The sequence below is a fragment of the Acinonyx jubatus genome, chromosome B3 (assembly GCF_027475565.1).
Source record: "Acinonyx jubatus isolate Ajub_Pintada_27869175 chromosome B3, VMU_Ajub_asm_v1.0, whole genome shotgun sequence".
NCBI classification, from domain to species: Eukaryota; Metazoa; Chordata; class Mammalia; order Carnivora; family Felidae; genus Acinonyx; species Acinonyx jubatus.
This window is the reverse complement of record NC_069386.1, coordinates 117765075-117780220: the sequence shown is the minus strand read 5'-3', so window position 1 is coordinate 117780220 and position 15146 is coordinate 117765075. Positions and strand designations below refer to the sequence as shown.

The following is a 15146-nucleotide window of genomic DNA, read 5'->3' as shown; positions in this document are numbered from 1 at the left end:
CCACCAAACTACTATCACACTCAACACTGATATTCTCAATTTTCATCCAGTACCCAATTGATAGTCGAATTTTCCCAGTTTTCCCACAAAAATGTTCTCTATAACTTTTTTTTTTTATGAGCCCAGAATCCAGTCAAGGGCCCTACATTACATTACCACATTGTTACATCTCTTATTTTTTTTTATCTAGAATACTTCTTTCTACTACCATCACTTTCCTTTTTTTTTTTCAATATATGAAGTTTATTGTCAAATTGGTTTCCTTTTTTATTTTTCAATATATGATTTTTTTTTTCAATATATGAACTTTTCTTTTTTAAATTTTCATGGCATCAATTTGTTGAAGAAACAGGGTCGGCTCTTTAACAAAATGAGCTACATTCTGGATTTGTCTTTTCTTCTTAGAACGTTATTTAACTTGTTCTTTTGTCACCCTGTCATTTCTATAAACTAGAAGTTAGACTTAAGACTTAATTAGGTTCATATTAAACATTTTTGATAAAAATAATTTCAATGCTGTTTGCATTGTTTATCAAGAGCCATAGCTCTTTTAGCCATTAGTTCTATTGAGAGTGAACCAGGACTGGGAAATAGGGTTCAACCCTTGGCTTTGCCATTTGTCAGTTTTGTGTGTCTGGACAAATTTGTTTCTGTGAGTCTTGGTTTCTCACCTAAAAAGGGCAAATGATACCATGTACTTTGTTATGGTTGTTTTGAGGATTAAATGAAATCTTGTCTATGAAAGGACTTTGGGAAGTAATATACTCAAGGCAAGCATGGGGTGATTGGCAGCCATGGCAGGCAGGAGGATTGTTTGGCTTAGGGCTGTCTCACTTTTATTTATTGTTAATGTTTGTTTATTTTTGAAAGAGAGAGAGCATACACGTGCATGCATGCGTGGTGGAGGGGCAGAGACAGGGAGACAGAGGATCCAAAGCGGGCTCCATGCTGACAGCAGCAAGCCGGGTATGGGGCTCAAACCCACAAATCACAAGATCATGACCTGAGCCGAAGTCAGACTTTTAACCGACTGAGCTACCCAGGCACCTCATGGTTGTCTCAGTTTTAAAACTTAGAGTTCTGCATTCCAGAAAATCCTACAGTCCTGGGCAAACAGTTGGTCACCCTGCCTGCAGCAAGTGTAAAGGTGTTGGCTTTATTTAAGGCAGCATTATTAAGGTATTATCTAAGGGTAGTATTACGAGCTTCTCACAAAACTGTGGCCACAGATCCTTAGAAGTCAACATTGAAAACCTAGTCCTGGACTGCGGTGACTGGTGGCAGTATTGTTAATGTGGAATTGTGTTTTGTTTGGACAGGAGGGGATGCATTCCAAAGGAACTCAGACAGCAAAGGAAGAGATGGAAATGGATCCAAAGCCTGACTTAGATTCAGATTCCTGGTGCCTCCTGGGAACAGACTCCTGTCGACCCAGCCTCTAGTCTCCTGAGCCCGTATGGCCTCCAGGAAACTGGGATCCAAAGAACTTCATAGCACACTTACTGAATGCAGAGAGCGCTTTCCTGGCTTTGTTCACTTGCAGACAAGGAGTGCAAGGCGGAGGCTCCAAAGCACTTTCCGTGTACACTTGGAGAGTGGCATTGCCTCTTAGATAGGATCTAGGAGTGGTTTTGTTTGGAGAATGGAAGGGCCCCATGGCCCTGGCTTTGTCCTCAGTGACTGCCATAGCAACAGCAGCTCTGTACCTCATCTGGTGATCCCACCTTTGAAGAGGAGACACAATGCTCACCTTAATTTTGCTGGTAGCAGCTTATATCCCATTTATCATTTCACCATTACTTGGAAGCTGCCTTGGGAATTCAACACCAGGCATTGCACCTCTGGGTGGAGGAGGGAAAAGTGTAAAACTTGAGTGGGCTGGAACCAGGTGGGGCCCATCCAGGGTCGTCTGGAGAGCGGCAAAGTGGTAAAACCCTCTCAGGAGCCCTGAGTCTGGGAAAATATGTCTGGTGGAGTCAATCTAGGGCTTGTTTTCAGAAAGTTCAGTTACTTTGCGCAGCTAACTGCTTTAGGAGGAAAAGCGGGCTTAGATTGCTTTTCCTCTGAGGGTCGATTGAAATTTCTTCAGTGAGGAGTCAAGAAAGAAGGCTAGGTCCCTCCTCATCACACAGCTGGAGTTTCAGTCTGTGACCGATGCAGGTAGGATTTCCTAACTTTGGAAAATGCCTCTAAAAAGTGAGGTGCTTCATCGAGAATTGAGTCAGTGGGGCAATAGAACAGCCTTAAGAGAAAACCATGAGGGAGAGAGGGCCTCCTGTAGCTGCCTCTACTTGGTATCTTTAAGAAGGTCTAGAGTGCCTCTGCCTTCGTGGCTCTTAGGGTTCTAACCTTGACTTCAGCAGCCCCAACCACTCCCTTTCTGTACGTCTAGTCAGTATTTTCCCCTTTTGGTGTTTTATGAAGCCATATCAGTGAATCTGTATCCTCTTTCCTACTTGAGTGGCCCAAAGCCAGCACCAAAACCTGGTAGTCCCTGAAGCCTAACAAAACAGGCAGAAGCCGCCAAGTGAAAGGAATTTGGCTGAGAGCTCCGTTCTAATCCCGTAGTCATTATGTCCTTATGGACAGGAACGAACCAGCTTTCCCAAAGAGAGAAAGTGTCCTCAAAGCTTTTGATGGTTTTACTTAAGGATATGAGCTTTGGGTTTCCACCTAGCCTTATGCAATGTTCCGTTAGCGTTTGGGGTCATAGGAGCTGCCTTGATGAGTCTCACATCCTGCCTTCCTAGAAACAGCTAAATTAATTTGTGTTTCATTTTCCCCAAACCCCAAAAATGAATGTTTGATATCTCTATAATATTTTGGAAGGACCTGTGCAATGGAAATTTTGCTATTTCCCTAAAACTCGTGGCGTAAAGGGGAAGCTTGGGGAAGACCCCATGGCTGGGGATGGGCAACTCTGTTCAATGGGATCTTCTTTGGTTTGATGTTCCCATTGTTTTCTCAATTCTGGGAAGCCTAGTACAATGGTACTAACGTAATCACTAAAGCCTTTTCTTAAAATAAGGGAAGGGGCCAACCCCAGATTAAAGTTACAAGTTCTGGGGACTTGGGGGTTTGCTGTAAACCCTAACAATGGGTTTTGGTTCATCATGTAAATGCACCTTTGATTTTTTTAAGGGCTGACTGGCCTTTCACGTTCCTGTATCCCTCAGACTCACCGTCTCAGCAGGCCTGAGAGGCAGGCTCAGTTTGGGTGTTAATCCTGAGTATTGCTTCTGCTGTGGAACGGAGGAACAGGGGCACATTGCTGAGACAGGGATGAAAGTAAGCATCGGAGGGAGGGGGAGAGCCCTGCTCTTGTTCCAGAGGGGAGCCATTCTCTAGCAGGGGAACACTGGTCACTTTCTCTAGCATGTTCCCTTGGGAAGTCTAGTTTGCTGGTAATCTGGCTGAGAATCTGAGTTCTGTGCCTTAGAGACAATTTGCACTTTCCCAAATTGTGCCTGGGACAGCCATATGATTTTTCCCACCAAATAGCTATGCAAGTAGAAACCAGTTCAAAGGTGGCAGCCATGCATTAGATAAAAAGTGAAAGGTTAGGCAGCAGAAATGCCTTTGAATGGTTTTTTTAATAGCTAATTCTCTTCGAGTTTGTCCTGCCGTTCTTTCTGCAGCACTAGGTGTTTTCAGTTTTCTAGTAGTATTGCTTTTGAGTTACAATATAACCTGAGTTACTCCGCTGCTCTGACATTGTTGCTGAAGAACTAGCTTATTGTTAGCCAGATGTTTGAAAGGTTGAGGGTGGAGTGGTTTGGCATTTCTGTTTTAAATAAACATTTAAACTCTCAATCAGTGCTATGCCTGCGCACGGACCTTAGTCACTGGGGATGAAACACCCAGATTCTAGGCCTTCATGAATCTTTGATTCCATGAGTCTTTATATAAATAAATAAATGACCTTGTAATAGAAACAACACAAGGGACATTTGCACAAATAATCTTTTGCTTTTTTCCAGTTTCTTTTTCTTATAGAATCGTTTCTGCTGCTACAACTTTTTTCCCCAAACTTCTCAAGTGCTTAAAATGCAGAAGGAAGGGAAAAAATGAGCCACTGAAAGAGGAAGGATCATTTCTTATACTTACCCCTCAGTCACAGTGGACTTTTTCAAGTGATAATGTGTGTCTATGTTTATAAATCTGTTTTCCGTCAAAGAGGGTGAACTGTATTTGGTCTCCCTGGCATAGCCAAGTTATCACTTCTCTTGGCTGAGCATGTCATTAAAGTTTAAAGCAAAAGCAGCCTTAAACTCAAATTTCATTTGATTTGCCATATATTTGGAAACATTCATAAGAGAAAGAACAGCTCTGGAGCGAGGATGTATTATAAATAAATTCTTTCAGATGAGTATCCCTGGGCCTCCAAAGTAGTATTATTCATTAGTGTCAAGGCAGGCTGGGCTGTAGTCAGGACTACAAAACATGTTCCTTCCTGCCACAAAGCCAAAAATCATTTATTACTTCAATGATTAACTATGGAAATAAACATGCTGATCACTGAACCTCACAGAATCAGGAACATTAGAGAGAAAAACACTTTATCACATCTGCACTACCTCCTTTGTAGTTGGGAAGAACGAGAAGTTAATGACCAAAAGCAAATGTTGGCCACAAGGTACGAGGCTGCATTAAATACGCTGCTGTTAGGAAATACTCTCTCAGCACGTCTGCGTATACTTTTGTATGAAGTGAGTTTCACCATGAGATTTTCTCCCCATTGTTTATTAACCTTTCGAACTTTAAAATTTGTAACATTTGCATGTATTGAAGTTTCTTGGATAAAGTAGTATAACACATGGACATTAACAAGCAGCATTTATTTATCCACTATTATTCTCTGCTATCCAGGAATGGACTTAGATAGAAAAAGGGTTCTGACCTCTTCCCAAAGATCAGATCAAGCTAAATTTAAAAGACTAATAGATATTCCTAATATAAGCAAGGCCTAAACATGTTGAGAGTGGAGGGAACACTAAGGTATCGACTATTTTATTTCTCTAGCAATGTAAGAATGAATAACTGCTTCCTGTGTCTAAAGACAGCACTCCTCACACATACATTTGTTCCCCCGGAGGACCCTGATCTGTGAACTTAATAACATCATTCAGGGATCCCAAACCCAAGTGCCTGTTGAGCCAGGCAGATAAGGCAAATAAGTGAAGCAGGCCAGGAGGGGCTGTGGTTATCTGAGTGGCCAGCCTGTCTGAAGGACATTCAGTGGTGCTATGCAGGGTTGCTGGCCTGGTGTTTCCAGAACTTCCGGCTTTTCAAGAGATTCTCCATATCCCAATTTTTATTTTTATTTATTTTTAATTTTTTTTTTTTAACATTTATTTTTGAGAGAGAGAGAGAGACAGAGCACAAGCAGGGGAGGAGCAGAGAGAGGGAGACACAGAATCTGAAGCTGGCTGTAGGCTCTGAGTTGTCAGCACAGAGCCCGACATGGGGCTTGAACCCACAAACCACGGGATCATGACCTAAGTCGTAGTTGGACACAGAACCGACTGAGTCACCCAGGTGCCCCTCCATATCCCAATTTTGAAATGTCAATCCAGTTTTAGTTCCGTACCAGCCAAATAAAACACATCTGTAGGACAAAGCAGTCCATAAGCTACCACTTTGCGGCCTTGGCCACAGCTCATTCTTGCCATCTATTGCTTTTACCATCAAGTGTGAAACACAATTTGTACCTCACTAGGCCTGCCTGGGGAATGAATGTATATATCGGTTTAAATATCCACTGTGTGTGAGGGTTCTTCAAGCGGCCAACCTAAAGCTCCATTGTGTGATCCCTCTTTGCAACAATTAGGAAGAACATAAAGCAATTTAATATGTACTGTTTTTTAAGTATATAAATTTTTTTCAGCTTCACAGCTAAAATTTTAAGTTCATATTTCATGTTGGTCTGATCTGTTAGCCCAATCAGCAGAAGCTGCAGAGGAGATGGAACAAGAGTGAGTGGCCATTTATTGTTTAGTAAAATATGGCTTTATTGTCTGCCTAGTCACATTGGCCCAGGTCAGGTTGGGTGTTTTTTTTTCCAGTATTTTTTTTAATGTTTATTTATTTTTGAGAGAGAGAGAGAGAGAGAGAGTGAGGTGGGGGGGGGAGGGGCAGAGAGAGAGGGAGACAGAGAATCCAAAGCAGGCTCCAGGCTCTGAGCTGTCAGCACAGAGCCCGACGCGGGGCTCGAACTCACGGACCATGAGATCATGACCCGAGCTGAAGTCGGACGCTTAACCGACTGAGCCACCCAGGCACCCCATTCTTTTTCTTTTCTTTTAAGTTTATTTATTTTTGAGAAAGTATGAACGGAGAAGGGGCAGAGGGAGAGGCGGACAGAGGATCCGAAGCAGGCTCTAGGCTCTGAGCTGTCAGCACAGAGCCCGATGTGGGTCTTGAACCCGCAAACCATGAGATCGTGACCTGAGCCGAAGTGGGATGCTCAACTGACTGTGCCACTGAGGCACCCCTCTAATATTTGAAACTAACAATTTGAGTGATGGTCTCAGGACCATAATCAGATAAGTTATTTCAGATCTTTCGTGCAATCTTCATCCTGTCTGAACTGATACTACCCCTGACAGGCATTACCTTATCACTTCTCCCATTTGACCAATCTAGGACTTCCTCTTTTTATTATTTAATTTTAATCTCCAAACCCCATTTATTGAAGGTCTAATTATGAAGGTTACTTGCAGTATGCACAATTCTGCACAGGGAAAGTTAAAAAGATCTGGTATCTTCATCTGTTTACTTGCTAAGATAGCTGTTTACTGTGGTGTAATGGAGAGGGACGTGTGCCACGGGAATGTCTCAGCTTGCTTTGATGGTAGATTTTGTTCTCATTTTAAAAGCCATACAAGCAAACTGATTTCAAAGCAGAATGCTAGCAGTGGCTGAAACTGAAGTTTCTTCATTTTTTTTTTTTGACATGAAATCCATTAGAAAAGAACAACTACTGAGACATACAGGGTGCTCCCCACCCCCCCCCCTTTACCCTGTAAAGCACATAAAGATGAGTTTCCCTTTAGTACACAGTAACCACAGGAGGATTTAGGGTATACTGGCACCCTAACCTTACCGACTTGTATTAGCTTTTGGCAGGACCATGCATCAGGGAGGTCAAGGGTAAATTTCCATTTGCCTTAAGGGCAAAATCGTATTATCTTTCATAAGATACCACCTGGGTGATCATGATCCTCTGACCCAACTCAATGTAATGAACCAACTTCCTGCAAGAGAAGAGTTAACTGGAACCACAGACATACATGCAGAGGCAGCGGCAAGAAGGCAGAGCGAATGCAGGCACTTAACCAGCACATATCACGAGTCGGGCTTGCAAGAACAGAGCTTTAATGTAGCCCGCTCGCCTCTCGAGTGTCTTCAGCCATCCGTTCTTAGGGCAATAACAAGGCACTCCAGCCTGAGCTGGTAATTTAGTGGGAAGCTGAGGCTTCCTTTTGCCTCCTGCTGCTTAGCAAAGGGTCTCTCCTCACTGATTGAAGCTCTGCAGGCAGATGGGGGAGGTATAAAACTTTTAGTTCTGTTTTCCATCAAATTATTCTACTCCCATTTACTGCTGAAGAGAAGCAGAGCCTTCTGAATTATCAAGGAGGCTTCCACTGTTGTCCGCTCAACTGGGATGCTTCCTTGGAGGTGGAGGCCGGTTCTTGATGGTCTTACACTTGGGAATGTGCCGCTCAGCCACCTTGGGGGCAAAGTGGCGACTACAGTGAGGACACTGAATATAATCTGGATTTTCTGCAGGCAGGATAGGAGGCAAGTCTGAGGGGTTTCCACCTTTGGCAATTACCTGCTGGACTTCTCGAGCCTGACGGAGGGTACAGATGAAAGACTCATGCTTCTGTCTCCAGTTGCTCTTCCGAGGAGGTTCAGCCTGTAAGTAGGAGGAAGGCTGATCATTCAACTTGGAGTTTACCTCGTCTCCTGAGTCATCATCAGAAAGACAGCAAGGAAATGTAAAGGGTGTTCACCCATAAGGTCAAAGAGAACAGGAAAGGGCAGCAGAGCTGACTTGCCAGAGTGGAGGCACTTAAGCTAAGGGCCTGCCAAGGAGGAGAGTACTGGGAGGCTTGGTGCTCACGAGAATGTGCATGGCAAGAATAAACTGGGTCCCGGGGCCCCTCTGCCATCTTGCACAACCAAGTTTCCATCACTTCCAGCACCCTCACAGGAGAACAGGGCTTTATTCTCTGGAGAAACTGAACCAGACAGGTTTCGGACTCAGGAAGTCCAGGCACAGTAGCGAACAGGGTTAATATTGAGACTGAGAATTGGGATTAAGTGCAAGTATACACGACAAATTATGGAACTGTCGGTCTGTTTCCCCCACTCTGCTCCCAGGATATCAAACACATTGGCACCCTTGTAGGAGACAAGAGTTCTCTGGATGCACCAAGCAGTTGAGAGAAAAGCCATTAGATGCTGACCCTGAGTGACCCCAATGCAAAGGTTCACTATTTGATAACCCTAATATGAACAAGCCTCACTTAAATATGAATGGACAGCCTAGAATCACCAGATATTTGAGTAAAGCTCTAACAGGAGAGAAACAAAAACAAGTACATGAACTCATTCCTCCTCCCTCAGGAAACAGCAACAAAGCAGGTAAAAGAAAACTTACAACCAGAGAACCAGAAGGAACTATTATAAATTAAAACTATGATATGGGAATGCAAGCTGGTGCAGCCACTCTGGAAAACAGTATGGAGGTTCCTCAAAAAACTAAAAACAGAACTACCCTACGACCCAGCAATTGCACTGCTAGGCATTTATCCAGGGGATACAAGTGTGCTGTTTCGAAGGGACACATGCACCCCCATGTTTATAGCGGCACTATGAACAATAGTCAAAGTATGGAAAGAGCCCAAATGTCCATCGATGGATGAATGGATAAAGAAGATGTGATATATATATATACAATGGAGTATCACTTGGCAATCAAAAAGAATGAAATCTTGCCATTTGCAACTACGTGGATGGAACTGGAGGGTATTATGCTAAGTGAAATTAGTCAGATAAAGACAAAAATCATATTACTTCACTCATATGAGGACTTTAAGAGACAAAACAGATGAACATAAGGGAAGGGAAACAAAAATAATCTAAAAACAGGGAGGGAGACAAAACAGAAGAGACTCATAAATATGGAGAATAAACTGAGGGTTACTGGAGGGGTTGTGTGGGGGGGGGGGTGAGCTAAATGGGTAAGGGGCATTAAGGAATCTACTCCAGAAATCATTGTTTCACTATATGCTAACTAATTTGGATGTAAATTTTAAAAAATTAAAAACTGTGATAGCTAAAAATAAAAACAGAAATGTAAAATACTGTCATGAAAATTACTCCAAATGAGAAAAAAGATCAAGATAGAAAGTAGGTAAGATTACAAAATTAAAAAGCCAATCCAAGAAATCCAACACCTGACCAATAGGAGTTTCAAAAAGAACAGAAAAAGCACAAGGAGGAAATTATTAAAGAAATAATAACAATAAGCATTCCTAGAATTAAGGTGACTGCTCATGAAATTGAAATGGCCTACCAAGTATCCAACACAATCATTGTAAAATTTCAGAATTTCAGAATAGAGAATCCTGTAAGCTTTTGGAAAAAGAGAAACACCAAAAGAGGTTTCATATTGGGCAGCGGAAGCAAAACAGCATCAGATTTCTCAAAAGTAACATTGGAGGCTAAAAGCTAGTGGAAAAAAATGCCTTAGAAGTTCGAATAGAAATTCATTTTCTACCGAGAATTCTATACCTGGCCAAGTCATCCATCAAATATAATGCTATTCTATAGATATTTTCATTCATTCCGAGACAAAAAAACATGCCTCCCAAGCACATTTCTTGAAAGCTTCAGCAACGCAAAAAGTAAGGCAAGAGAAGGAAGACATAAGAAGCTGGAAATGGGACCCAACACATAAGAGGAACAAATAGAAATCCTAAAACAATAGGTCTGCACCAGGTCTAGAAAATAACCAGTCCAGACTGGTACAGGAGGAAAAAGAGTGGTGGGAGGGAGGTTTCCAAAATTAAAAAAAAAAAAAAATCAAATTGATGGATTATAAGAGGTGTTTGAACATTTACAAAAACATTAACAGGTGTCTGACATCAGATGGATCATTTAGGGGAAAAAACTAGAGACCGGTATGCAAGAAACCAAGCAAATGAAAACATGAGTCAACTACTAATTCCAGGTTCATGTGGGCAGAGGCAGAATTTGTTCACTGTTGAGTGAACAACATTTATGTGGTTATTATAATGGAAAAGCTGATTACTGGTTTAATGCAAAATTGTGATTCCACTACAATGGAAGGAGAAGGGAAAGAGAAAAGTAAAAAGAGAGGAGATGTGAGAGAAAGCTTTACCCACAGTACTCATAAGAGGAAGTCAACAGATGATGTGTAAAATGGGTTAATCAAGAAAATAAGCATATTGAGAAATATGGAAATACATATCGAAGAAGTCATCTTTCAGAACTGAAGGCTGCTGCTGGGGGCCAGGTTAGGATGGAGGGGTGAAGCAGGATCCTGCTTATCTACCTTATACGTCACTCAGTACATGATTTTTAAAATGTATTCAAGTATGATTTAGATTAGTGTAAAATTAATTCTTCAGAAGAAAGAAGGCAAGTAGCCGCTTGGTGATCTGACATCATTAATGATGAATAACAGAAAGAGATATTATCAAAGGAAAAGGATCCTTCAGGAGAGAGTCTTACTGAATGAAACAGACAAGAAGACAAGAGAATCTGAGTGTTAGAGATGGAATCCAGGAACTTTAAAGAGAATTGAATTAGGGAGAAGTTCCTCAACTATATGATAGTTACACTGAATTCATCATATTGAAATTTTATTCAGTTAACACTCATCAATCACAAAGCACAAAGATGTTGGCCTTGTGCTCAAATGCTTAAGGTCCAGTGGAGAGACTGGAGAGTCTCCAGACTGGAGACTAGAAGTTATGGGAACATTAAAGGACTCAAGGAAAATCACCTACTCTCATGAGTACACCAGACGAGTAAGAGGGAGATACAAACCACTCAGCTTCCAAAGGCACAAAGCTTTCGAATAAGACTTGGGACATTCCAAGGAGCGGAGCGCATCTCAATCTAGACCCTTTCTGCTTTGGTGTCCTCAGTGCAACATACTGCCCCAAATGAGTTTCCACAAAGCTAGGGGGTCTGATCTCAGAAACTCCATTCTTTTGCTTCACTCCTGATGTATTTAGGAATTTAAGAAACACAAGATTCTTTTAGGTGCTGGCCAGAAATAACCGCTATAGTGGGACAGAGAAGACCCCAGTGGGTTATTGGGTTGACAAGAAAGAAAACAGGAAAGAGCAGGAAAACTGGTGATCATATCATTATCTGCAAGAGCAAAATTTTGGAAACTGGACCTCAGGCAGATTATCTCTGAACCCAGAAGGGACTTTCTTGTGGTGATCTTCCAAATAGTACTGAAAGAAATAACTACAAATGACTTCTCCTAACAGCCACCACATAAGTTTGAGTTGTCAAAGGCCCCAGCAATATGCATGGAAGCTGTAAAGTGCTTACGGACAAGACGTGCTAGTGCAGCAAAGGGAATGTTGAAAAGAAATGAAAACAGAATATGCTCTCATATTTTTTTTAGAAAAGTAGAGTTGGATGGAGCTTTGAGGTCATGTGGTCTAGGCTTTCCCAAACTTTGATCATTTGCCTACCACTTTCATTTTATTCCCCTTACTATAGATTACTTCATATTTTTCTTTTAAGTTCATGATTCCTAGACACCACGGGCTTCATATGATGTTATATTTTTCTAACGCACACTAAAACTACTAAAATAAAAAGCATTTGCCAGCAGGCCACACTTTGGCAAACACTCATTGAAAAACCAAGGGGCATAACCTTGGCGGCGTAGTGGACTGATCCATGAGACAGACAATCTTCTCCAGATCTGACTGTCCAGATGTGCCTGTGAGGTACCCCTAACCTTACCACGGAAGCGTCTCATGGTTTTTTTACAACCTAGTTTTTCTGCAGTTGGAATGTTAACCAAAAGTGCAAACTTAATTGTGTTTTATATACTTACTAAGAAGGTATATCAAAATTGAGCTAATCTTGAAAAAGTAGATATGGTTATAGGAGTTAGTAACAAATCCTAATCTTGGGAGGTGGCAGAACATACATTGCAAAGAGCAAGGAATTCTCTCGGGGCGGGGGGGGGGGGCGGGTTGAACAGCTGCATGGTTTTTCTTTATATTTTTCCCATCTTTTACATTTTCTGTAGTAAACATTTATTACTTTTATAATCAATAGGACATAATACTTTTTAAGTCTAGATTTTGAAGTCATTCCAACCCAGATTTATAGGCTGACTCAGCCATTTAAAGCCTTTTGTGATCTCAACTAAGTAAAATTCTCTGAGACTTGATTTTTGAATTGATAAAATAAGAGACAGTGAAACCCCCAAAGGGTTGTGGTGGGGGTCTTATGAAAAGCTACCATTACAGTGCCTGGCACGCAGTTGTAATCAATAAATGTTCATTCTCACTCTCTCCCTATATGACACATGAACTTTTTCTAAAGAAAACTGATATAACAGTCCCTTTACAATGATCCCCACTCAAAGTCAAATCCATAAGGCCCTGCCCTTGTTACCTGGACTGAGGCTGATCCCTTCCAGTTCAAGTACTGCTCTAGTTCTGTGCCCTTGGCCCGGGCCTTGGAGGAGTCAAACACTTTCCTCTTGGAACTCTGCATCCTACTGCAGGCGTTGGAGTGTCTCTCCAGTCTGAGCAACAGGAACTTGCGTCCACAATGGCTACATTCGCCAAGTTCTGGCTCCTCGGTAGAACAGCTGGAAACTGAGGAGTCTGGTGCCCTAGACAGACTAGAATTGCTGGTGGATCCCTGTGAAGCACGGCCTGGCACTCCTGAAGACTGAGAGAACTCTTTTGGTGGCCCTGAGACTAAGTCTCGGATTTTGTTATTGCTTGCCACCAGTCTTTCCCTTTTGAGCTTCTGTATTCCATAATCAGAGAACTGGAGTGGACTAGAATTTTCTTGAGGCCATCCTCTAGTTTCATCCTCTCCCCTGTGTCTGCTGAAGACCTCCTCAGCCCCCAGTTCTGGGGAGAAGGTAGATTTGTATGTGGTGTTGCTATTACCTTTAACTCTCCTCCTGGGGAGTGTCATTCTCTGTAGCTCTCTTTTTTCATTTTCCTTAGCCTGTTCCTTTTCTTTCTGGATCCTTCTGAGTTCCTCCTCTGTCTTCTTCAGCTTTTCCCTTAGGAGGGTCTCTTTTCTTCGGATTTCCTCCCGTAAGCTCTCCCCTGCAGCTTCTAGTCTTTGGATCTGCACCTGTTCAGTCCTGTTGGGATATGCCACCACGGCCCTCTCCTCCTGTGTGGCAGCAACAGCACAAACCCCAGATGAATTCTCCCAGTTCCCTGAACCAACGCTGCTGTATGGAAACCCTCTTGGTTCAGGGGGTCTTGGAGAGACATTCTGGTCCCCATCAATGGCAGCCTCACTCGTACTATGAGACTTCCTGTGGAACACAGGTTTCAGTGGGTATGCCCGGTCCACCCCAACTCGCTTCTTTGTAAAGGGAATGAATTCCTGGTTATCTGCTTTGGGATACCAGGACTGAGGATCTGATGAGTAAAACAAACCCTTTGCTTGGCCCTGGGGACTGCTTCTGGAATCCTGCTGGCTGATTCCAACACACTGGGGATAGGAGTAGCTCCAAGCTTTGCTGTACGTGTTCCATTTGGAGGGAGTGTAGAGATTCTCCAGCATCAGCTCTTTGTTGCTCAAAAGCTTCTGCTGGAAATTGTTCCTTGGGTGCCCCATTGAGGACCGCTGAGAAGAGTCACCTTTTTCACAGGGCTCTTGCTTAGCTGAGAGGAGCCCTGGAGCTTCCGCTTTATTATATGGGAGCATAACGCCCACAGGCAGATGTGGCGCCAACTGGAGACCAGCCATTCAGGGACTGGACTGAAGCCTAGGGGAGATTTAAACCAGATATCTGTAAGGAGTTTGTCTGAGGTTCACCCCAGCTGCTAAAGTAAACTGTTTCCACATTTGTCCTACCTACATATTCTCTTGAACTTCTTAGGAACAGTGGTGTTGGGTATGCCAGAGCTTTCCTCCAATAAGCATTTGGTGAATGCTTATTATTTCCTGTGGGTACTTAACTAGGTCCTGAGAATAGAAAAACGAAGAACGTGACACGGGTGTTCCTGCCACCTAGCTTTATTCCAGTACCAGCCTCTGCCATACACAGTGATGCTCCTGCCATACGCAGTATGGATGGGTGGAAAGATTTAATGGCAAGAGCTATCGAATTGAAAGTCAAGGTTTAGGCCTGTGACACAGCACAAGCAGCTTCCCCTTGCTGGCTCGGTTCTTCACCCATAAACTGAACGTTTCGCTCAGTTACATGACTGGCATTTAGGGACCTTAGGGCTCCGAATCCAGCCCTATCATTTCACAGGTGAGTAAACTAAGGCCTAGAGGTAAGTGACTGGCACAAGAGAGCTCTCAGGGCTTGGCTCTTGCTGGCACCGTGCTTGACTCCAAACACAGCGGCCGCTCAGGGCCTGCAGCAGGTGCCTGGCTGCCAAACTCTCACCCAAGAAGTCCCGGCGGTGCGGACGGCGGAAGGTCTGTAACCTGAGAGCTGGGGGCCACCTGACCTGGCCGCTGCAGCTTTTAGATCCGGAATGCCGAAGTCACGCTCTGTGCTACGAGGTCAGCCGGGGCGCCCCCACTGGGGATTCCGCTGTGGGAACAAGCCCTCGCTCTTCTGTCCATGGAGCCCTTGGGGGGGTCGAGGCGCTGACCCCATGTCTGTCCCCCCCTTCCGCGTACCTGAGTCACTGGCGACCGTTCCTGCTCAGGGGAAGCACCAGGACTTGGTTTTCCAGACCAGACCCCCACCTCAACCGACCGCCGCGCAGGCGCTCTCAGGTGGCCTCTGTTATTCCCGTTGCCTGGAGACGGGAGCGCGTGCGCGCCCCGCCCCTTCCCTAGCCGCGAACGCAGCCCGGCCGGCGCGCGCAGGCGCAGTCCGCATGCGGTCGGGAGCGGCCCGCGGGGGGAGGGGGGTG

The 15146-nt window shown here is 43.7% G+C and overlaps 2 protein-coding genes across 6 annotated transcripts in view; one reads left to right on the top strand and one right to left on the bottom strand.

Annotated features, from left to right (window-relative positions):
• The window catches only part of NEK9 (NIMA related kinase 9), a 39471-nt gene extending 35099 nt beyond the window's left edge, over nt 1–4372 (top strand). Inside the window, exon 22 of the mRNA XM_027066182.2 lies at nt 1320–4372. Within this exon, the coding sequence (XP_026921983.1) occupies nt 1320–1442 (123 nt within the window). The 3' untranslated portion in view covers nt 1443–4372. The remainder of the gene's footprint in view (nt 1–1319) is intronic.
• Nucleotides 4373–6115: 1743 nt separating this feature from the next.
• ZC2HC1C (zinc finger C2HC-type containing 1C) lies at nt 6116–15051 on the bottom strand. 5 transcript variants are annotated; one of them, XM_053224736.1, is made up of 4 exons: nt 14908–15051; nt 12691–14038; nt 7838–7921; nt 6116–7732 (listed from the first exon to the last, which is right to left on the bottom strand). In XM_053224736.1, the coding sequence occupies exons 2-4, from the start codon at nt 14017–14019 to the stop codon at nt 7658–7660; spliced, it is 1488 nt and encodes a 495-aa protein (XP_053080711.1). In that variant the 5' UTR covers nt 14020–14038; nt 14908–15051; the 3' UTR covers nt 6116–7657. The 5 variants fall into 5 exon arrangements, with proteins under 5 accessions (XP_053080711.1, XP_053080709.1, XP_026921981.1 ...); XM_053224734.1 differs by adding an exon at nt 14128–14238 and having other exon boundaries at nt 6116–7921; nt 14908–15033; XM_027066180.2 differs by having other exon boundaries at nt 6116–7921; nt 14908–15050.
• Nucleotides 15052–15146: the final 95 nt, after the last annotated feature.

Coding starts and splice junctions, on each gene's coding strand:
- ZC2HC1C (XM_027066180.2), bottom strand. CDS start 14,019: ATGGCTGGTCTCCAGTTGGCGCCACATCTGCCTGTGGGCGTTATGCTC. Junction 7,922..12,690: donor AGGGATCAGCCTCAGTCCAG/GTAACAAGGGCA, acceptor TCCTACTTACAG/GCTGAACCTCCTCGGAAGAG.